The sequence below is a fragment of the Alexandromys fortis genome, unplaced genomic scaffold (assembly GCF_014885135.2).
Source record: "Alexandromys fortis isolate MF-2015 unplaced genomic scaffold, M_Fortis_MF-2015_v1.1 scaffold_232, whole genome shotgun sequence".
Classification (NCBI taxonomy): Eukaryota; Metazoa; Chordata; class Mammalia; order Rodentia; family Cricetidae; genus Alexandromys; species Alexandromys fortis.
Window position 1 is genome coordinate 689,465 of NW_026068110.1, and position 24,156 is coordinate 713,620.

At 48.7% G+C, this 24,156-nt stretch overlaps 1 protein-coding gene across 6 annotated transcripts in view; it reads right to left on the bottom strand.

The window, feature by feature from the left end:
• The window catches only part of Sctr (secretin receptor), a 51,645-nt gene that overhangs the window by 24,717 nt on the left and 2,772 nt on the right, over positions 1–24,156 (bottom strand). For 4 of the 6 annotated variants that reach the window (XR_007589037.1, XM_050124463.1, XM_050124464.1 and 1 more), the window contains exons 2-5: positions 12,443–12,560; positions 12,209–12,253; positions 4,937–5,044; positions 416–519 (exon numbers count right to left, since the gene is read on the bottom strand). Coding sequence is in view for 5 of the 6 variants with exons in the window: in XM_050124463.1 (XP_049980420.1) it covers positions 416–519; positions 4,937–5,044; positions 12,209–12,253; positions 12,443–12,560 (375 nt within the window). In the remaining variant the exon portion in view is untranslated. The remainder of the gene's footprint in view (positions 1–415; positions 520–4,936; positions 5,045–12,208; positions 12,254–12,442; positions 12,561–24,156) is intronic. The other 2 variants (XM_050124465.1, XM_050124462.1) reach the window with 1 other exon arrangement.

The following is a 24,156-nucleotide window of genomic DNA, read 5'->3' on the forward strand; positions in this document are numbered from 1 at the left end:
AGGGAAGGAAGAGAAGAAGGAAGGAAGGAAGGAAGGAAGGAAGGAAGGAAGGAAGGAAGGAAGGAAGGAAGGAAGGAAGGAAGGAGGGAACGAAGGGAGGGGGGAAGGAAGGAAGGAAGAAAAGAAGGAAGGAAGGAGGAAAAGCCAAGCAGGGCATGTCATCGTCAGCCAGAGGACAGAGGAGGGTTTTAACCAAAATAACAAAGTTTGAGCAGAGATGGGACTCAGCCCGTTGAGTGCTGCCTACCCAGAGTGCACCAAGCCCTGGGCTCCATCCCCGCACCCTATGAAGGAGATGTGATGGCACATGCTGATAACACTGGCCGCAGGTCCTCTCTGACTTCCACGTCCTGTCTAGGACCTCATCCTGCATTCACCCATCTCGGGGCCCGGTGGTGCCGCATGACAGGCTTACCCGCTTCTCGTTAGAGGAGTCATTCATGTTGACGCCGCAGGCCAGGTCAGGCCTGGGGAAAGTTTCTGACCAGCCGTCCTGGGTGCAGTTCCTGAAGAGGGACCCTGAGGGTGACAAGTGTACGACAGATGAGTAGAGGGGATCAGGCCATGGAACCATACAGTACAGTCTCTGGTGACATGAAAATATTACCACCATTTTACAGGTGGGCAAATTGAGGCATGCAGTGGTGATGTAACTTGCCCACATCATTATCTCAGTAAATGGAGAATCGGGGTTGGGTCTGCTCTTCACACCATGTACAGATTCCCGTTCTTACTTGCACCCCAGTTCTACTGATGCAATAGGGGGGTCCTGAGACATCTGGGTGGATGGCAAGAACTTAGCTTCTGTTACAGTGAATCCTTGGGCCCTCACAGTTTTCTCTGTCTATCTGTCTGTCTCCCTCTCTGTCTGTCTCTCTCCCTCTCCCTCCCTCCGTTCTTCCACCCCTCCATCTTTCCCCCCTTTCCCCCCTGTCTCTGTGAGGTCAGAGGTCAACCTTGGGTCCAATTCCTCAGATGCCATCCACCGGGGCTTTTTGACATGACACAGTCTCTTACAGGCCTGGAATTTGCCAATTAGACTAATCCATTTGGTTAGAGAGTCCCGGGGATTCCCCTGCCTCTGCACACTGGCACTGGTATTACAAGTGCATTTTTTTTAAAGGTTCTGCATCTTCACACTTGCCCACTGTGTCCTGCCCGTCTCACCAGATGGAAACCATCAGACACCACAGAGGCAAAGCCTGTCAGGCAACTGCCCCTCGTGGAAGGAATTCCTTTGCTTGCCATCAAGGCTGCCTGTTGAGATAGTTGAAACTGTCTGTCCTCCATCCCTGCCTGGCACAACGCTGCAGGCTGACTCCTCTGAACACTTGGGTACTGATTTCCTAGAACTAAGAGTGTGGCCCCAAGTCCTTGGGCATCAACACTGGCTTGCTTCACAGGCAGAGTAAGGTGTGAGGTAGGTAGACCTGTGCCAAGCTCTTCTCCTAGAGAACTGGGTTGAGTTTCCTTCTGCATGGGGTACACTATTGGAAGGGAGAATTTCCCACTGGGAAGTACATGTGTGTGCTTGTATGTATATGCACATGTATGCTCTAGGGATTTCACCAGGACCTCCTGCATGCTAGGTACACATTCTAACACCTACCCTTTCCTGCCCCCACCTGACTTTTCAAAGCCAGCATCCAAAGACAAAGGAAAAGGAGCCACTGGCCAGGGCAGAGCCACTGGCCAGAGTGGAGTCACCAGCCAGAGAAGGCCTCCCGCAGGTTCCAGCAGACACTGCCCTCCCTGGTCTGAATGACCATCTGAATTTTCATCCCAGTCACCAAGGGCCTGTGTCCTTCACAGACTGAGGGTGCCATCACCAATTTCATGGGTGGGAATTCTGTCTAGTGGCCCCTTGACAATCATTGCTAGGCCTGACTTTCTCTCTCTTAGTGACCCCAGGGCCTAGGTCATCATTTGCGATTTGGGTCCAACAGGCTCTGAGCTGGAGAAACTCTGACAGCCTTTCTCAGACCGGTCCAGTTCTAAACACTTTCTGTATGGATCCTGCTCTCTTCCCACAGCCCAGTGAAGGTGCACTGGGAAGCAATGCGCAGCCAGGGTGCGTGCCAGCACCAGCTCCCTCCCGTCTGGGGCACTCCCTATCGCCCCAGGGTGGCCTCCAGTCTCAGAAGGCCATGTCTTTAGGGCCCTAGACATGTCCACCCTTACAAGGTTCACAAAGCCGGGACCGCCAGCCTAGAACCGACCGAATCACAGTTCTCTGCCCAGCGCAATTTCTTGGTCTTAATGAGGCTTTACCCACATCACCCTCACCACAGAGTGACGTAAAGAAATGCCCAGGCTGGTGCCAGCCAGAAGTGACCTTCCCGCAAGAGGCAGGCATGAGCAGGACATAGAGTCTTAGTGCTCAAAGGAGGGGTGAGAAAGTTTTGGAATGAAGTCGGGGAGCAACTGTGGCATGGGAAAGAATGATGGTCAAAAGTCCACTGACTGGATAGAAATGGCTCCAGAGCCGGAGGCTGTCGGCACAGGCTCTCTATGGGCCCAGCACAGCACAGCTGCTTGCCCGTCTAGGGCCCTCTATCCTCAGGGACCCAGTAGCATTCCCAAGATATCTGACTGTGACTGGGGTTGGCTCCTGAGCCTTTGACAAGCCTACGTGGTGCAGATGGAACATCTCTATAGAACAGCAAAAGGGTGGGCTCTGTCCACCCCCTCTCTCCACTCACTTCCTCTGGGGTTCATCCCTTATTAGGGATTCCTTCCTAAGAGCCCCGAAAGCCTCAGTTTGCATGTCTGTATGCGCATGCATCGCAGTTCAGGGCAGAACCTGTCTAAAAGGATGTACCAGCCTGATCCCACCCAGAAATGTATGTGTGTGTGTGTGTGTGTGTGTGTGTGTGTGAGAGAGAGAGAGAGAGAGAGAGAGAGAGAGAGAGAGAGAGAGAGAGAGAGAGAGAGAGAGAGAGAGAGAGAGAGAGTGTACATGTGCGGGGCGAAGGGAGAAGAAAGGGAGAGAGAAAGAGAGAGATTGAGATTGAACCTAGGGCCTGGGACATGCCAGGCAAGAGCTTTCTCACTAAAATTTATCTCTAACCCTTTTTACTGTGTGTGTGTGTGTACTGGGAGGTCAGATACTGACATAAAGTATCTTCCTTGACCACTCTTTGCTTTATTTTTTTGAGACAAGTTTTCTCACCTAACCTAGTCCGGCCTAGTATTCTAAGCTGACTGGCCAGCCAGCTCCAGATCTTACGTCCCCTGCCTCCTCAGCACTGAGGGCACAGGCATGCCTCTCTGTGCCAAGCTTTTCTATGGTTGGTAGGGATCAGGTCCTCGTGTTTGTGCGGCAAGTGCTTTACCAACTGAGCCATCTCCCCAGCCCTTCCTTCCTTTTACTCTTTATTTTGGGACAGTCTCACTGAGTTGCTCAGAAAGGTCTCAAACTTGGGATCCTCTTGCCTCAGCTTCAGAGGATGCTGGGATTATAGGCCTGGGGGATCATGTCCTGCTAACTACATTTAAAACAAGAAACTTTGAAAATGCCAGTACTGTTTTCAAAGGAAAATAAATCAAAGGAATGTCTCAAGGACATTGAGACATTCAAAGGAAGTTCTAAGGCTGGCATGAGAACTCTCAGAGGCAGAAAGCAGCCTGCAGTTTTCCCAGCCACTCAGATGCCTGTCTGGGCCAGTGTGGAGCCTGTTGTGGTAAAGAACTACTTAGGAAATAACTCTAGAATGTGTTTTCCTTGTTCAAAAAGAAGTTGCCCTGAACACTGACTGGTGTCCATGAGTACGTCTCTCTGGAGTTGGGGACACACTATAGGGAAACTTCTTCTCTGGAGGGCCAGAGAGCAAATGTCTAATCAGATCCAAGATAGAACCGTGGGAGAGAAAAGTTCTTGGTGAACAGCAGGCTCAGACAGGTCCTGACCCACGCTCTTGGGCCAGCCAACTCCCTGAGGCTAGGTATGAGTCCCTGGAATGAGCTGTTCCTCCCACCAACCCAGGAACCAGGCCACCACCTACCAGGTCACCACCTACAAGGCAGGGCCTCAGTGTAAACCTGCGGCCCCACAATGACACCATGTGGTAGGTAGGTGAAGCTGCAGCGAGGAAAACTGATCATTCAGAAGTCTTCCAGTTAATGGGGTGGGCGGGAGTTCAAGCAGTTAACTGGGGAGGGGTGTGATCAGGCAAGCCTCTGGTCACCCTGGGGCCACAGGCAGTGGTTTCTCCTAGCCACGCTGCAGAAGGATAGCTGTGCCGGCTCAGAGAAGGCTTTGAGGAGATGGTCGGTAGACAGAAGTCCTTTTCAACAGGAACCTGGTCAGCCATGGATGAGACCTGGATGTTAGGGCCAGCGCATGGCTCCAAGCCAACCACGGAGGCATGAATGGCCTGAGTCCTAAGCTTTATGGACCCAAGTGCCTCATGTCAGTCACTGTGGGGTGTCTGAAGCGGGTCACCGAGGAAGCAGAAACATGGAGGAAGGGGAGAGGGTTCCTAAACTGGGGCCAAGGCTGCTGCCTCCTCTTCCTCCTCTTCCCCTCCTGATCTTCCTCCTGTTCCTCCTCCTCTTCCTCCTATTCCTCCTCTTTTATTAAATTACTTTTTGGGACACCTGTATGGAGGTTAGAGAACAAGTTGTGGGAGTCAATTCTCTTCTTCCACTACGTAGGCCATGACGAGCAAACTCAGATCCACAGACGTGGCGGCAAGCCCCTGCAGCATGCTGAGCCATCTCACTAATCTCAGCCTTCCCTAAAAACGCTGTCTCCCAGTTCCTTCCCGTGACCCTGCAAACTGCTCTCATACAGCACAGCATAGTCATGCAACAGTTCCGGTCTCCAGAGACCTCCCCTTATGGGTTCACCCACTGATTGTCCTCAGAGACCCCTGCATTCTCATGCAGGAGCCTTTACAACCTCTGGCCAGGGCCATTCAAGCTGCATGGTTACCATTTCTGCCCGTGAGCATCTGGAGGAACTTCGGACATTGCACTTCCACAGTCTGCGCTGGTGCTGAGGAGGGCCAGCAGCTCATGTTGTCCCACAGCCCTTCGCAGCCTGCAGAGAAGAGCCCAGCACTGGATTGGGATGGAGCACAGACCAGGGCTGCCCACCATCACCACCCTTTAAGCCCAGTTACTATTATATGACTCCTTGAACTCCGCCTTTCCAGGGTTGGGGTATGGATGGAAATCACGGTCTTGCATGCACTGGGCAAGGGATTAACATGTGAGCCTATGGAGAACCTCTCATAACTCCAGGGCTGAGAGTGTGGCTCAGCTGGTAGAGCACTTACCTAGCATGCGCAAGACCCTGGGTTTTGTCCTCAGGATCACAAAAACTAGGTATGGTAACACATGCCTATAATCCCAGTAGGGAGGAGGCAGAAGGATTAAAGGTTCTAGAGAATCCTCAACTTCACAGCAAGATTGAGGCCAAATATAATTCTGTCTTAAGAATTTTGTATTCTTAAGAATACAAAACAAATACAATGCTATCCAAGTAAAGGACTTCCTTATTCTTCCAGATTCCCTCCATCCTTGTCCTGGGCTGTAGCCTGCCCTGTCCTTCAAAGCCTCTCTCAGACCCAGTAGGTGCTGGCGCTACTAACAGGGCAGAAACACACCACATGACTTACTTTCTTACCTCCCCAGGCCTTTGTACCCTCTGCTACCCCATTCATCCTGGCCAGGCCCATCCCTTGTGTACACACACACATGCACACACACACACACACACACACACACACACACCTCCTTGTGCCTCTTCATACTGGCCCCTGAGCCTACCTGGGATTAACCAATGCCTCAAGACAGGTCAGGGGGATGGAGACTATGAATCAGCACCAAATGGCGAGCTAGGCAGACGCATCTTCCCTCTGTGTTTCATGGCTGTGTTGACTCAGTAAACCGTTCTCCCCTCTATTTCATGGCTTCTGATTCACTGTACAGTAGGGGTTGAATCAAATGCCTTGGGTCCCCCCACAAACACCAAATCAAAGAGAGTGGAGGGCCAGGTGAAGACATGGAACTGAGAAGTTGCAGAGATGTCAAGGCCGAGCTTACAGGTAGAGGAGGCTGTGCCAGCATTGATTCCTCTACTAGTTCATAGCCCATATTGACTACCTTTGCTATGCCAGGTCCACGGGAGGTCTAGAGACTCCGACTGTAGGCCACCAGATAAGCTTCTGCTCTTGGGGACCCTCTGCTTGGTGGACAACAGTACTTGGAAGCTAAGTCAATGACTGCTTCTGTTGCTGGGTGCTGGAAGCTGGGGTACTCTGTACCCACTGACCAGGGCATACCAGGGAAGACGGGAAGACTGAGCAGATTCTCCAAAGCCCTGATGCACACAGAGCTGCATCTCTGGGGAGTTTATGAGATGCCATATTCTGGGTCTGACCTCCCAATGGTTGAGTTAGAATCCAAAACCCACAGGTCTGTGTACTGAACACGCTTCCAGCTGCTTCTGATGCGAAGTAAGGATAGAGCCTTTATGGTGGGGCAGGTTACTATGGAAACTGTACTGAGAAAGGATAATGATGCTATGAGGACATATGACCAAGGATGAGACATTGGTCCTTCAAGGAACCCAAGAGGCGAGCAACCCTTGAATGCTTCTGAATCTTCATCCAGAATCTCAGTGAGCTTGGAACTGCCACAGAGCACAGTGTCTGTCCCATCATTCCAGAGGCTGATCTTCTGCCAGCCAGTTGTGAATGTTCGCTCCAGGCCTGAGAGGGATCTTCCCAGCTTTGCCTGGGTGTGAGAGTCAACGTTCACTGTTAACTTGATGGGATCTAGACTCACATAGGAGATAAACTTCTGGGCATGCCTGCGCAGGAGTTTCCAGAATGAGTTAACAGAGGTAGGAGGAGCCACCTTGACCGTGAGCAGCACCACTCCAAGGGCTGGGGTGAGCAGAAAAAGAGAAGATGAGCTGAGTGCCAGCCTTCACCTCTCTCTGCTTCCTGACTGTGGATGCGCTGTGAGCGGCTGCACCATGCTCCGGCTGCCATGCCTTCCCACTGCGATGGGATGTGGGTGCAATCTGCGCAGCTCCCTCAAGCCCCTGATGCTGGGCCTGCTCTGCCATGAGGAACCACACCCTCAGACTGTGAACCAAAGCCACCCTTCCTTTCTTTATCTGTTTTTGTCCCAGCAATGACAAAAGGGATACAACGGTTGTGATTTGGCCCTGCCTGGATCCTTTTCTGAAGATACTGCCCTCTCTTTCCACCACCTGGAGCCCCAGGAGGCCAAAGAGAAACCCACGTCCCCTTCCTTAAGCACACGTTTCCATGTGGCTGCTGGACGCAGTCTCCTCGTCTGCTCAGTGGGTCTGCAGTATTGGAGGCAGGTGACCCGAGAAAAAAAACTCAGAGCTGACTGGAGCTGACCCGGCCACTAAGCACTAGCCAAAGGCTCCAGTCCATGTGGCAGATGACCTTGCCTGCCTGGCCAGACAGACTGAGGTGTCAGAGTGTCTGAGAACCTTCTGGAGGTCACGTTGGGCAGGGCCCACAGAACAGCCAACCTAGAGCTGGCTGAGGCCTGGTAAGAGTGCCTGGGGAAGGTAGGAATCCCTGCCAGCTGGCTCAGAGACACTCTTCATGCCAGCCAGGCCCTGGGCTGGGAGGAACCATGTCAGGTCTGAGCTATGTGGCATTCTGGAGCTGATTATCCCAACAGCCCAGGTGTAACGGGGTGTCAATTTCCCATGTTTAGAGGAAGAACAGAGGACTCTAGGGTGCTGTCAGAGTTGCAAAAGCAGAGGCACTGATAGCGTTGGGATCCCACACAGCATTCCTGTCTCCTCAGCCCAGGGAAGGCTGACCCTGTCAGCATGCCCCTCCTCGGCAGCAGAACTGCCTCCTAACCCCATACTTGCTAAACACCCACAGATGCTTCTTTAGCAAGTTCAGCTCCAGCCTCTGGGCAAAGAAGGCTAAGAGCAGACCTAGGGATTCCTGACAGGCAAGGAAACTGCCCACATGGAGGCCCAGGCTTTTGGGTGGTACTTGTTTGAATAATTTTTATCTGAATATTATGTATTTTTATTATCTCTTCAAAAGATGAAAGAAGAGTTAACAGGGTGCCAGGGGGGCTTTAGCTCTGGGGTGGGGGAGGTGCTTGCCTAGCATGCACACAGCCCTGAATTCCGGCCTCAGCACCACATAAACCAAACACAATGGTAAAGACTTGTAATCCCAGCTCTCAGCAAGCAGAGGCAGGAGGATCAGAAGTCCAAGGTCATCTTTGACCACCTAGTGAGTTTGAAGCTAGACTAGGCTACATGAGACCCTGGAAAGAAAGAAAGAAAGAAAGAAAGAAAGAAAGAAAGAAAGAAAGAAAGAAAGAAAGAAAGAAAGAAAGAAAGAAAGAAAGAAGAGAAGAGAAGGAGAGAAGGGACAGGGAGAGGGGGAAGGGAGGGAAAGAGGATGGGGAAGAAAGAGGAAAGGAGGAAAATAAAGAAGGGAGGGAGGGAGAAAGGGAAGGTGGGAGAGAGGGATGAATTGAGGGAGGGAGGGAGGGAGGGAGGGAGGGAGCGAGGGAGGGAGGGAGGGAGGGAGGGAAGGAGAAAGGCACAAGACAAGCCATATAATTGAATGTCAGATGGTTCAGAGGAGAAAGGCTATGGAGAGACCACAGAGCCTTGAAGAGCGCACTTCCCGCCATGTGTAGAGCAGCCCTGTGGCCAGGGGCAGGGATCTGTTAGCTACAGCCTACACAGAACAAAGTTTGAGGTGTTTCTCAGAAAATGCCAAGCTTAAGTGTCAGCTTCACCAAGAGAATGGAGTTAAAATAAAAGCCACAGTGAATAGACGAGGGTCTGTTGCCACCCTGGGAGGGGTACAGGAAAGATCCCCAAGGCAGACACCCAGTACCATGCGTGTCTGTGTCTTGCCTAGACACACCCCCAGAGGCAGGTATAGGATGAAGCTGGATGGTGAAAGAGGGAAGGCTGAGCTGGAGAGCAGAATGGGGCCTTAGGCATCTTCAGGGCCCCAGCCAGCTGGATTACAGCCAGCCAGCCCTCTGCTAACTTTTACTTTTTCCCGTGCTGACCCGCGAGGGCCACCCTCAGCCCCTGGTTTATTTATAAATCAGCACAGATGGCCTGACGATAACCCGGGGCTATTTCTGGAGCATCTGACAGAGGACTTGGAGCAGTCCTGCTCAGGGCCCTGTACCTGCTGATGGAGGAGGTCAGCAGGGAGCCCACAGTTCCTCCTTGCCTGATGAGAGCATTTTAGAACTTGATACAAGTGGTTGCATGGTATGACCAATGGTAGAGGAATGTAAACCTCCAAGGGATTAATTTAATACGAATTTCATCTTGGCAGAAAAGTCCAAAGGTACCAGGCAGTGGTGGTGCACACCTTTAATCCCAGCACTCGGAAGGCAGAGGCAGGAGGATCACTGTGAGTTGGAGGCCAGCCTGATCCAGAGAGGTCACACAGGGGTCACAGAGATCTATGTGACAAAGCCGGATGGATGCCCACATCTGTTATGACCACAGAACCTGCAAACATCTGGCCACCGTTTTATTCTTCTGGAACACTCTTCTTGGAGGGAGAGCCAGAAACACCTCCCTGCCCACTCTGAGAGGGTGATGGCTTCTGTAAACCAAGAAATAAACATCCCAGGAGTGCGACCAGGGGCATGACCCTGAGACATTCCCACGGAGTGGACTTGGTCACCTAGCTGAGAAGAGCTGGAGAGTTAATTGTTTATTTGTGGTGAATGTGCCAGGCTTGGTGACACTTCCCCAGTGGCATTTCCTGTCATTTGTCTAGCTTTAAACATTAACCTCTACCCGGGAGAATAAACAGCTTAACCATTAACCCCGGCCCCCAGCAGAGTCCCCTGACTGCTCCCAAGAGCATGAGCCAAGGCAGAACCTTGGGAGAGACTTACTGGGTCACAGGGCAGGAATAGGAGCACCCCTCAGCCCCTCCCGCCCGGGTCCTGCATCTGTCTCAGAGCACATGACACCTGCCTGGTTCTAAGGATAATCCTCAACGTGTATGTGTGTGTGTGTTCCCGTGGATTTGTGTGTGTGTTCCTATGTATTCATGTGGAGTGTTTGCATGTTCCTGTGTATTTGTATGTGTGCATGTGTGTATGATCTTGTGTACTCATATGTGTATGCGTATGCTCCTATGTATTCATTTGTGTGTGCATGTGTGTGCGTATGTGTATTTGTGTGTGTGAAAGTGTGTTCCTGTGTATTTGTGTGTGCATATGTGTATTATTGTGTATTTGTGTGTGTATTCATGTGAATGTGTATGTGTTCCTTTGTATTCATGTGGGGTATTTATGTGTGTGTATGTGTCTGTTCCAGTATATTCATGTGTGTGTGTGTGTGTGTTTCTGTGTATTCGTATGTGTGTGTTCCTATGTATACGTGTGTGTTTCTGTGTATTCGTGTGTATGTGTTCCTGTGTATTTACGCTGTGTTTCTGTATATCATATGATGTGTGTGTATTTGTGTGTGTGCATGTATGTGTATGCGTTTCTGTGTATTCATGTGTATGTGTTCCTGTGTATTTGTGTGTGTGTGCATGTATGTGTGTGGTCTTGTGTATTCATGTGTGTGTGGGTTCATGTGGAAGTCAGAAGACAACCTCAGAATATCATCATCCTGTTTGTTAAGTCAGTGTCTCTCATTGGTCTGTAACTCGCCAACATGGCTCGTCTGGCTGTCCAGTGAGCCCCAAGAACCTGGTGCATGTCCCTCCAGTCCAGCATGGGAATTGCAAGTATATGCCACATGCCTAGCTTTTTAAAATTGGATCCTTGGGATATGACTTAGGCTCTCATGTCTCCAAGGCAAACACTTAACTGATTTAACCATCTCCCCAGCCCCAGGTTCTTTTCTTAATGATACCTTCTTAGATGATAGACAGCAAAGAAGAGGATGAGAATACAATTAATACTCAAATACAAAACATACAATAGTGTTGATTGATAATAATGGTAAGTATGTATTTACTGACTGGTAGATGGCCATGGTGCTATGGATTGAATGGAGGGTTTTGCCCCGGGCCTACTTTACCACACTTATCATTATAACTCTGAAGCAGACATGGTTATCTCCATTCTAGAGAGCAGGGAACTGGGCCTCAGAAGGTTAAATAATTTGCTACAGTCACACAACCAGTGAGTGCCAGTCAGCACTCCCTACACAAGGATGTGGGGGTGGTTAGTGGTACCCTCTTTGGAAGCTGGGGGTAGAGGGTGCTATACACAGCCATATTTGCTAAGATGCTCCCTGGCAGGGCTGGAGAGATGACTCAGTGGGTACGAGACTTACTGTCCCAGCAGAGGAGCCCAGTCAAGAGCCAGCACCCAGACAGTGGCTCACAGCCCTCTGTAGCCTCAGCTCCAGGGGATCCGATGTTGCCTTCTGCCCTCCTCAGGCCCCAGAAATGCAGGGGCACACAAACTTCTGAGCAAAATCTCATACATGTAAAATAAAATAAATATTTCAAAATTTTTAAGAAGTTTAAAGATGCTTCTAAGCCCATATAGGGCTTCCAGAGAGGAGTCGTCAGGAGACATCCAGAAACCGGGGACACGTGTTTCCGTCTGTGTTGAGTGAAATCTCAGCACGGTACTCCTAGTAAACTTCTGAGTCTGTCATCTGGCAACCAAGGACAGTGTCTCCGTAATTCTCTCAGCACAGAAGTCTCTTCTGAGCATCTGGCTCTGCACCGTCAGCAGCAGATGTTCCCCCCACTCCTGCCATTCTGACACCATCCTGCCCCTTCCGCCCTGCTCCTCAGCATCTAAAGGGTATGGATGAGAGAACCATGACCCCGTGAAACACTTCCCACCAAACCTCCGCTTTGGGTCGGGGAGGTGACTGAACAGCAAAAGTACTTGTTGTTACAAACATGAGGATCTGAGTTCAGAGCCCTAGACCCTACATAAAGCCAGGTGTAAAATCACACATATGCAATCCCAGCATTCCTGTGGGAGGAAGAAACAGGAAAGACCTTGGAAGCTCTCCAGCCAGCTAGCTAGCCTGGTACGGGCAGCAGTGTTGAGGCCTTGTCTCAAACAGGTACCAGTTCTCCTCTGACTTCTACACCTATGCTCTGGTATGTCCCCCCCACACACACACAGAGGCATACATGTATCATACACACACTCCATACATGTGCACACACTCAAAGATTTATAAACTAGCAAACAACAACAACAAAAAACTCACCTTGATAAACTGTGTGTGCAGAAGCAGATGGCGAGAAAGCACTGGCTGTCCAGAGAAAGGAAGTATGAGGCTTCCAAGTCCACTGAGACCATGTGCCCGATCTGACAGCAGATGGAGTGGACAAACCCCGACCTACCCTGGACAGCCCACTTGGTCCTGAGGACAAGCCATTCCCCCAGACGACAGGATAGGACCCCGCTGCGGAGTGCCCCTGGGCTGAGGGAGGCCTCCTACCTGACACTGTCTCCAGGCCCAACTCTCCTGCCTTCTCTTTGGAGAGCTCCTGCACACACTGGGCCCGTTCCTCTTGCAGGATGCGCAGCACGTCACACAACCGGGGCAGAGCTCCGACCTGCATGTGGAAACCCAAAGAGTGTGCGGTTGATGGTGCTGTTGATGGACCCTGCTTTCCTTAGGCAAGAGCAGGCAGACAAGTGACGTGAGGGTGGGAACTTCAACACCCACATCGCCTCCATTATCAGCTCCAACACTGCAGTGGGAACGAGCTCATTATCACCAGGAAACTCCCCACTCCCTGGCCTCCTCACGACCATTACTCTGTAAAGAAGGGAACTCTTGCTACTTCTAGTATGGCATCAAAGTCACCTCTATGGATACCAGCCCTCTACCGTGGGGCCCCATTCCCCTCTTCACAGGTACACCTACGATGACCAGAAGGCCTCCCACCCGATCCCCACTTAAAACCTCCACCGTCTCCCAACAGCACCAAGCTTGGGTAGTTCTTCAACACATGGGATTTGGGGAACATTCCAGATTCAATTTTTAGAAAAAAATAAAATTTTAAGTGTGATTCTAGCAAACATGCACAAACTTGTGAGATAAGAAGTATATGGTGTTGGCAGCTATGTCTGGGGACAGACGTGAGCGCAAGGGCCCATGGGCCTAAAGAGGGCGCCAGACCCCTGGAGCTGGAGGTGCAGGCACTTAAGGAGCCCCCTGGCTCTTTCTGAGAACCAAACTGTGCAGGAGTGTGGTACTCCTTCTTAGCCCCAACTCTCTAGCCCCAGCTCTCCAACGTTTAAACCAACACTACTCTTCTTGGGTTATTGGGATATCCCAAACTTCCTATTAAGGAAGCTAACGATTTAGATGTTTTAAATTCTCCCTAGAAAGATTTCTCGCCCCCGGATTCCGTACACTCCGTTCATATCACTTTCAGTGAAAGCAATGCTCAATGTTTATAATGGCCTCTCTAGACAATGAAATATTGTTAGCTGTTGAAGCGAGTTCCTAGGAGGATTATGTGTCCTTGGGCATTTTGTCCCGTCCCCCTCCCCCAGGTCAATAATTGCTGGGCTTTTCGGTTCGATTAGTTTCTGTGTACCTGTGCCGACTTTCCCTTTCTCTCTCCCTGTTTTCCTAGAATCCCTGCTAGTTGGATGATGGCCATCGGAACCAACCCTCCAGCCTTTCATCTTTCTGAACTTTTTTCTATCATTTCCTTCTTCGCAGTCGTTCTGTGATGGAGTTCCTTGGTGTTGTCTGCCGAAACTCTGTTGTGTTTTTGTTCTCTTGTGAGAACATATATGCCAGGCTGGCCTTGAACTTCTGATCCTCCAGTCTCCATCCCACTCTACCCCCATGCCCAGTGCAAACAGCCTCTGGGGCTTGAACCCAGGATTTTGTGCATGCTAGGCAAGCATTGCACCAACCGAGCCACATACTTGTTTTTTTATTTTTAATCTTATATATTTTAATCCAGTTTTGGTATCATCAGGGTAACCCTGTCTGTACTAATGTCCTTTTTAAAAAGATTTGTGTATTTTATTTATATGTATGCACCTTCATGAAATTATGTGCACTGTGTGCATGCAGTGCCCGTAGAGGCCAGAAGAGGACTCTGATCCCCTGAAACTGGAGTTAACGGGCAATTGTAAGCCCCATGTGGAAATTAAACCTGTGTCCTCTGCAAGAGCAGTAAACATTCTTAACCACTGAGCCATCTCTCCAGTTCCAGTGATGTCCTTTTTTAAAGAACCTGTACTTGACTTGTTATCTGTGAGAGTCTTTACACATCCAACTGTGCCTTTGTGGAGAATGCCACCCTCTGTCTTAACACTTAGTTAGGCTGATCATGATATTACACACAGCTCACACTTGCTGCTAAGCGGTCCTTTGACATCCACCATCTCTGTCTTAGGGATGTTTTCCAAACGGAAGACATGTTTTACTAACTCTTCTTGACCTGAGAGCCAAAACCTGTCCCCTGGGAGCAGTTCTGCAGCTCTGTGTTTGTCGTTGTGTGTCCTCATCTCACTGATTAAATCAAAGGAGAAAAAACTAAAACAAACAAACAAACAAAACCCAACACAGTTTCTAACAATTTGCTCTTGGATCCATGGCCCTGTCAGTCTACCTGGTTCACCAAGCTGATGGACTTGAAGCTCTGGGCAGCCATAGTCTGTCCTTGAGAAAGCAATGGAAGAATGCAGTCCAGCTTTGAGGTTGGAGTGGGGAGAAAGTGAAGTGAATATTAACGGAAAGAAAGAAAGATGCAGAGTTACGTTAGCCTCTGTTAGTTTAATTCCTGACTCTCATATCCAAGAAGATAAAATGTAAGATGGCAGAATTTAAAACTATAAATTCTTGGAGACATATAAGAGGACTTGGTTGGTGAAATGCCGTGCAAGCTTGAGGCCATGGGTTTGGACCACAGCACCCATGTAAAAAGCCGGGCATGGCAGTTTGCTGCAGTAATCCCAAGGTTGATGAGGTGGAGACACGAGGATTGTCTTGCTTGTCAGCCAACCTCGCCAAATCTGCAAGCCCCCGCTGTCTTAAAAAACAAGGTGAGGGGCTGTGGAGGTAACTCAGGAGACAAATGCTTGTTCCGCAACCATGAGGACCAACTGTGGGCTCGCCACACCCCAGAACTCATGTGAATGCCTGGTAGGCATGGTGGCCTGCCAGTAATCCCAGCACCCAGAAAGTGGTGGTAAAGGATCCCCAGGTGAATAATGGTCAGGCTCTGGGTTCAGTGAGAGACCACCTCAAATAGTAACACTACAGGGCTGCAGAGATGGCTCAGGAGTTAGGAGCACTTGCCACTCCAGTAGAGGACCCAAGTCCAGTTACTAGTACCCATGTTGGGAAGCTAACAATCACTTTTAACTCCAGTTCCAGGGGACCCAACACCCTCTTCTGGCCTCCCCAGGAAGCTGCACTCATGTAATAAGGCTCCTATGTAGAAATGAATGCATACACATAAACAAAAATAAAATAAATTTTTAAAAAGAAAAAATTGTGGAGAGCGATTAAGGAAAATACCCAACATCAACCTCGGGCCTCCCTCCACACACACATACTAGGTGTGCACTCACACATATGAGCACATAGAAACACACGTGTTCACACTACATGCACATGCAAAGAAAAGAAATAAAAATAAGGTGGAGAGCTACTGAAGAGGGCACTCAGTGGAGAACTCTGGCTTCTACATGCACCATACTTGAATACACACACACACACACACACACACACACACGTCTAAATGCAAATGACAGTGAAAAGACTCAGCATCATCCTGCTCGTCACATCCCATAATGCCATTACTTGCCTGACAACTTGAGTGTGCAAATGAGTACTTTTGGTAGCAGGGCAATCATTTAGTGCCTACAGTGAAAAACAAGAAGGAAACCCACCGTCATTTGATACGGGGTTACCCTCTGTATGCTGTGTTTTACTGCCATTGGTTAATAAAGAAGCTGCTTTGGGCCAATTGTTTAACAGAATATAGCCAGGATGGAAAAGATATATAAAGAGAGAGTAGGAGGAGTCAATGAGAAGCCATGTAGCTGCTGCAGGAGACAGATGCCAGATGCTGGATGAAAACTTACTAGCAGGCCATAACCACATGACACTACACAGATTAATAGAAATGGGTTAATTTAAGATATAAGAGCTAGCCAATAAGAAGCATGAGCTAATGGACCACGAAATGTTGTAATAATACAGTTTCTGTGTGATTATTTTGGGTCTGGGTGGCTGGGAAACGAACAAGCGGCCTACGCCTACAGTCATTTGACGAGTTCAGAACATGGAGCGTCACTGTCAACATTTGTTGGCATGTCTATATGCCCAGCAGTCTGCTTACCTCTGAGGACCCAAAGGGGAAGGAAATATGACTTCCACACTTGGGGTTCTTGGTCTTCAGTGGGTACAGAAAGGTCAGTGGCCAGAGTGTGTAGTGGTATGTGGTCTGAGGGAGGAGGTGCTGGATGGAGGATGGGGGTGGGCATGGGGACAGCAAGAAAGGGCAACGCTTAACCTGAGTGCTGAGGCGAGAGTAATGTGTCCAGATGGAGAGGTGCTCATTGTGCAGGGCCTCCAGGTGGGAACCAAAGCTTGAGTGGGATGCTCTAAGTACGTAGAGGTAAGGTGGATGGACAGATTGATGGACAGACAGACGGGCAGACAGAGGGATGGATGGATGGATGGATGGCTGCAGCCGAAGCTCATTTGATAACATCAACAAAGCAAGGGGACAAGGACGACTGATACCTGTGATATGAAGGATCCTCCGAGGCTGAGAAGAAGCAGCATGAAGAAGCACGCAGAGGCAGATGGGAGGCAGGAGGATGGGAGCAGCAGAAGCTATGGGGCCAGAGTCAGGATGGAGCCCAAGCAGCACCACATGCCTGCAGGAAGCAGGGTGTGAGCCTCCTGACTCCGTGTCTCCATGGCTGTGTCCTTTCTCTTTCTCAGATGGTATGCTGTCAGGACTTGAATGGGTCACCAAGGTTCTCATGTTGGAAACTCAACTCAGTTCCCAGTGTAATCATGTTAAAGAGGGCGCTCTGGACAGGAGATGAAGGTATGAGGGCAGCACCCATAAATCGATGAATGTTATTATCAAGATATATATATATATATTTATATTANCCTGGCGTCCACCCGTGTCATTTTCTCCAGGGTGAAATCATAAGAGCATATAGCCATGTCTGGTTTTTAACACAAATTCTTGCAATCAAACTCTGGTCCTCAGGCCTGGGTGGCAAGCACTTTACCAATGGAGCGATCTCTCCAGCTCACAGAGTTATTTAGTACAGTTTCAGAGGATGGAAAATCCAATACTGAGGAGCTGTTTCTAACTAGGGCCTTCAAGCAACAAGAGACTCTCTGTGTGCATGCGTGTGTGTGTATGTATGTGTGTGTGTGCATGTGAGAGAGATCAAGTATCCCTTTATTTGCAATCTACTCTAAGGATAACTAACCCACAAGATATATATCTTGTGGGTTAGTTATCCTTAGAGTAGATTGCAAATAAAGGGATACTTGATCTCTCTCACATGCACACACACACATACATACACACACACGCATGCACACAGAGAGTCTCTTGTTGCTTGAAGGCCCTAGTTAGAAACAGCTCCTCAGTATTGGATTTTCCATCCTCTGAAACTGTACTAAATAACTCTGTGAGCTGGAGAGATCGCTCCATTGGTAAAGTGCTTGCCACCCAGGCCTGAGGACCAGAGTTTGATTGCAAGAATTTGTGTTAAAAACCAGACATGGCTATATGCTCTTATGATTTCACCCTGGAGAAAATGACACGGGTGGACGCCAGGGTCTCACTGGCCCACCACCGAACTGAATCAGCAATTACAAGGCCAGATGAGAGACTTTGTCTTATAGAAACAAGGTAGGTAGCACTTGATGAATGACACCTAAAGTTAGCATCTGCCTCCATATACACACGAATCTCCGCATACATAAACATACACACGCACACGGAGAAATCCCAGCCATGACTGACAGCGCAATTGAACTTTAAGGATATTATAAGACAATCATAGAAAGAAAAATTCTGTATAATCTCACTTCTATAGAATCAAAACAAGTCAGATGTGTAGAAAACGCTTGCCCGGGATGAGTGAGGCTCTGAGTCAATCCCCAGCACACACACGCTCCAAAAAATAAACAGATAAAAACCAGAAAAATGGTGATTACATGAAGCCGGGAGATGGAGGACAGGGGGAGAGATACTAAGAGAGTTGATTTCAAAAGTTCTTCACACTCACACACATACACTCACACACATACACTCACACACAGGGGTGGTAGCTCTGTGAAAAGACAGACATAAATTTGCTTAATTGTGGCAATCATTTTATAATGTACATCAGAGCATCGAGTCCCCTTAAACACACGTGATTTTTAATTGTGTGTGCATGTGTATGTATGCTCACACGTGTGTGCACACGTGAAAGTCGGAGGACAACTTCGGGTGTCATGATCAAGAATACCGTCTACCCCCTTTGATACAAGGTCTCTCATTGGCTTGAGACTCACTAATTAGGCTAGACTCTCGGGCCAGCAAGACCTAGGGGTTCTCCCGTCTCCGTCTCTCTAGTGCTGAGTTTATAATCATGGGTGGACCACCATGCTTGGTGATTTGACATGTTATAGAGATGGAACTCAGGTTCTCATGGTTTCCAGGCAACATTTACCAACTAAGCCATTCCATCCTGAGCCAAAAACACATACAATTTTAAATATATTTTTTCAAGAATGTCTGGCAATTGTGGCTAAATGGAGGCAGCTGATAAGCCCGATTCTGTGGGCGTTGAGGAGTCAGGCTACAGCATGACAAGAGTGGAGAGCATAAGCCCAGACACAGCTTCCAAGAAGCTGGCCACCAGGGGGCAGAGGTGGGACCGGAAATGAAGGGTCAAGACTTTTACCAGCCCTGAAGGGACTGACCGAGGGGGCAGCTAAAGATAGGGAAATGCTCCATGTGACCTCAGTTCTGAGTAGATGCTGAAGAAACCAGACATAGAAGCAGGGCTAGGACAGACATCAGTGGTTGTCACGCAAGATTTTGTCACCCAGGGGAGGAAGTTCCTGAGGTGTGAGATGGTGCTGGGTTCGGATCTAGGATGTTCCCCTAAATCCTGTGTGTTAGAAGCTGTTCCTATCTTGGTGCTATTTGGCAGGAACTAGTAAAAGATAGGCCAGTGGGGATTGTCTAAGTTTTGCTTCTGTTGCTATAATAAAATACTCTGACAAAAACAAATGTAGGGAGAAAGGGATAATTCTAGCTCACGGTTCCATGAGATGGTCTGTCACGACAGCAAGAGTTTGAGAGAGCTGGTCACATGACATTCATGTCTAGTGAAAACACCAATAAACGCGTGCAGCTAACACCCTGCTCCTTTCTCTAGTCCCATACAATCAGAATCTCCTGCTGGGAGAAGGGCGACTCCCTCAACATCCTTCCACCTTAATTGACACGATCCGAATAATCTCCTAGAGACAGGCCCATAGCCAACTCAATCTAGACCACTCAATGGTACTCCATCCCCAGAGATGCAAAGCTAACCGTCCCACAGAGTACCTTTGCAGGGGATTGTGGGGCCCCAGTCCCTTCCTGGCTTCATTTTGCTCTCTGGCTATGATGTTTGCTCCTCTGTGAATTTGCACCGTGATGCTGGCCTCACCGCAGTCCAGAGCAACAAGCTAACTCACAGTGCACTGAATCCCCGAAACTGAGCCCAAATCAGCCTTTCTCTTCAGAAGCTGATCGTCCCATGTGTTTGTTTTAGTGACAAAAAGGTGAACAACACAGGCAGGCAAGGTACACAAAATGGGCCTGACAAGAGGGCGGTACCCCTACCCCTCCTCAAATAATGGCGTGAACTGAATATTTAGGTCACCCCAAATTCCCACACTGAAGCCCTCACCCAGCATGAGTGTTTGGAGACGGAGCTGTCCAGAATGTAAGGGACAGCAGTAACGTGTCAAGGGTAGAGACTGGATGCTAAAGGATCCATGTTCTTGTAAGGGACAATATCCACTGGGCATGCTCCCTGGAGAGGTCCCGTGAGAACAGAGTAGCCACCTAGAAGCCAGGAAGAATGCGGCTCCAGAACTGGGGGAAGGAAGCCTCTGTTGTTTGTGCTGGTCAGTCTGCAGAGTCTGTAAGTGTGTGTGTGTGTGTGTGTGTGTGTGTGTGTGTGTGCACCAGAGATCAACCTGCTGTATTACTAGTCTTCACGTGCTGTCTATGTTTTGTTTTGTTTTTCTTTATTTCTTTTGTTTTATTTTGAGGCAGGGTCTCTCGCTGGCTTGAAACTTAACAAGCAGGCTAGGCTGACTGTCCAGGGAGCCCTAAGGGACTCCAGTCTCCACCTTTCCACAGCTGGGATCATAAGAAGGAGTCATTACATCTGACTTTTTAAAACACGGGGATCTGGGAGTCAAACTCAGGCAAGCACTTTCCCACCAGAGCCACCTCCCAGCTCTAGTACAGGGGTTTTGTTAGGGCAGTCTGGCTGACCTAGATGAATAGCACCGAAGGGCGCAGAGGGTTCACTGTAGATACACCCTCCAGGAAGCTACAGCTCAGAGGAAGTCTGCGAAGGTAGTCTTGACTCTCTGGAAATGACAGGAGAATGCATCAGCTAGAAGGGAGAGTGAAAATGAGGAGAACAAGAATTCAAAGAGATCACATGAGAGTGCCGCTGAGGGCTGTGGGTGGGGGCTCCAGATGGAGTCCTTGGGGTTAACTGAGGTTATGGGGCTAGGATCCGATGCTCACAGACTAATGTTCCTATAAGGGGCAGGATGGTTTGGGCTGCAGGCACCGTTAGAAGGTCTGTCTGTTCCCCTTAGAGTTCACCTGTCAGAGTGGTCTGTTGAGACCAGCAGCCCCAGGATATTCTCGTTTTTTCATATCCTCCCAATGCTACACAGTCTTGTATTTATTATAAGCAAGGAGATAGGCTCTGAGTGTTGTGGGTTTACCTTGGGCTGCCAGGTACCCCGGAGTCTGGTGAAGGTCAGTGTCCTTGACAGAAGAGAGACTGGGTCCAGGTAAGAGACATGGAAAGGGATCACCACATCGGCAGAACTCTAGCCCTGGAAAGTCACCTTTCAGACCAGCAGGGATGCTAGGAAGACAGTTCAACTTCCTCTGACAAGCTCCAAAGTTGGAGAATTTCCGTTTTGGAGCCATCAACTGAGAAGGGGGTGGGCAAGAAGGAGAAAATGCAGACGCAGGACAGTGAAGACAAAGAACGCATTTTCTGCAGTCTTTACCTGGCTTGGGACTAGGTTTTGATTATGTATTAGTTAGCATTCCACTGCTATGACGAAGAAGTACCAGACAAAATCAACTAAGGAGGCTACATTTATTTTATTGACTTAGAGTTTCGTCTGGGCCCAGGTATTTTGGGCCTGTGGCAGCAGAGTGTGTCATGGTGACAGGCATGTGGTAGAGGGCACTGCTCACTTCAGGGTAGCCAGGAAACAGAGACAGGTAAAGGAAGGCCAGGGTCGCGATATCTCCTAACTTCCTCTCATCAGTCTCTAGACTGTCCTGGGGACTATGCATCGAGGCTTCCACACACCTTTGGAGAGTATGCAAGATCTAAACTCTAGAGCTGGGGAGATGGCTCAATTGGTAAAGTGACTGCATTCTAAGCACAACGACCTGAGTTCAGTTCCCCAGAACCCAGATAGGACCAATGGGACCGAATAGAAGATTAATCCACACACCCATGAACGCCTGATTTTTGACAAAAAAAGCAAAAACATATAAAATGGAAAAAAGAAAGCATATTTAATAAATGGTGCTGGCATAACTTGATATCAACATGTAAAAGAATTAAATAATCCATATCTATCACCATGCACAAAACTCAAGTCCAAATGGATCAAAGACCTCAACATAAAGCCAGCCACACTGAACCTCATAGAAGAGAAAGTGGGAAGTACACTTGAACACATTGGCACAGGAGACCACTTCCTAATTATAACCCCAGTAGCACAGATACTGAGAGAACAATTAATTAATGGAACCTCCTAAAACTGAAAAGCTTCTGTAAAGCAAAGGACATGGTCCACAAGACAAAACGAGTCTACAGAATAGAAAAAGTTCTTCACCAACCCCACATCAGACAGAGGCCTGATCTTCAAAATATACAAAGAATTCAAGAAATTGGTCACCTAAAGAACAAATAACCCAATAAAATAATGGAGTACAGACCTAAACAGAGAACTCTCAACAGAGGAATCTAAAATGGCTGAAAGACACTTAAGGAAATATTCAACATCCTTAGTCATCAGAGAAATGCAAATCAAAACAACTCTGAGATTCCATCTTACACCTATAAGAATGGCCAAGATCAAAAACACTGATGAAAACTTATGTTGGAGAGGTTGTGGGGTAAAGGAAACACTCCTGCATTGCTGGTGGGAGTGCAAGCTGGTACAGCCCCTTTTGATGTCAGTGTGGCCATTTCTCAGAAAATTAGGAAAGGACCTTCCTCAAGACCCAGCAATACCACTTTTGGGTATATATCCAAAGGATGCTCAATCATGCCACGAGTACATGTGTTCAACTATGTTCATAGCAGCATTGTTTGTCATAGCCAGAACCTGGAAACAACCTAAATGCCCCTCGACTGAAAAATGGATAAGGAAAATGTGGTACGTTTACACAATGGAGTACTACACAGCAGAAAAAATAATGACATCTTGAAATTTGCAGGCAAATAGATGGATCTAGAAAACATCATTTTGAGTGAGGTAACCCAGACACAGAAAGACAATTATCATATGTACTCACTCATAGGTGGTTTTTAAACATAAAGCAAACAAAACCAGCTTACAAATCATAATTCCAGAGAACCTAAACAACAATGAGGACCCTTAGAGAAATATACATGAATTTAATCTACATGGGAAGTAATAAAAAACAAGATCTCCTGAGTAAACTGGGAGCATGGGGACCATGGGAGAGGGTTGGAGGAGAGGGGAGAGGATGGGAGAGGAGCAAAGAAAAATGTAGAGCTCAATAAAATCAATTTTAAAAAAGCCAGGCAGGGTAACACAGACTTAAACTTTCAGGGCTTAAAAAAAGAGACAGGTGTGTCCCTGGGGGTTTTGAGCCACTCAGTCTAGCCAAACCAGCAAGTTCGAAAACCCAGTGAGAGACCGTGTTCCCCAAAACCAAGATAGACAGGGTCCTGAGGAAGGACAGCTAAGGTTGCCCTGGCCTCGGCACACAAATTCACACACAGACAAGATCCAAAACCTACCAGCTTGTTTCCACCACTGCACTCAGTTTCTCTGTCTTCAGTCTCAGTGCCTCCAACCCAACACGCAGCAAACACCCACTCTTACTCCTGTTGATGCACCCCTCGGAAACACAGCAGCCCTAAGACAGTAGCTGTCCCGGCAGCCCTGAGACTACAGCCGTCACACAGAGGCAGCTTCCCTCCTTGCAGTCCTGGAGCACTTGGTGTCTGCAGACAGTCTGTTGTTGCAGTTTTGCAGAGGTTTCCCCTCTAGATGCAGCTGGAACTCATACAATACACAGAGCTGCTACATCTGATCCACATGTCAAAAAGTCGAAGTTGGCTTTGGGATGTGGCTCAGCTGATAGAGTGCTTACTGGTATGCCCGAAGGAAGCCCTGGGTTCTAATCCCCCCTTCTCCAGCCCCTGCACAGCATAAATTTGGTATGGCGGCACACATCTGTACTCAGTATATAGAGGCGGAGGATCAGAAGTTCAAGATCATCCTTAATTACATAGCTGGAAGCCATGCAGGACCACATGGGAATTGTCTCAGAAGGAAATTGTGTCAAAGCTCAGAAATCCTGTTTGAATCATGAAACACAAAGCTTGCAAAAGCCAGAAGTCACAGAAGCCTGCCATAAGGCAGTGTTTCTCGACATGCCAGGGCAATCATGCACATGAATACATGGGAGCTGCGGCTGTCTAGACAAAGCCAGCCAGGCAACACATCGGCATGGATGGGGAGGGAACTGGAGATGCCACCTCTAGCTGAGGAGCTACCGGCAGTCAACTCTGATATGGGGCTAGGGGTCAGGGATGTGGATCCCTGCAGGTTCCGCAGTCCCCTTGGATTGCCGCATACCCATGAGTATCTGGGCAGCACAAATTAGGGGGGGGGCGTAA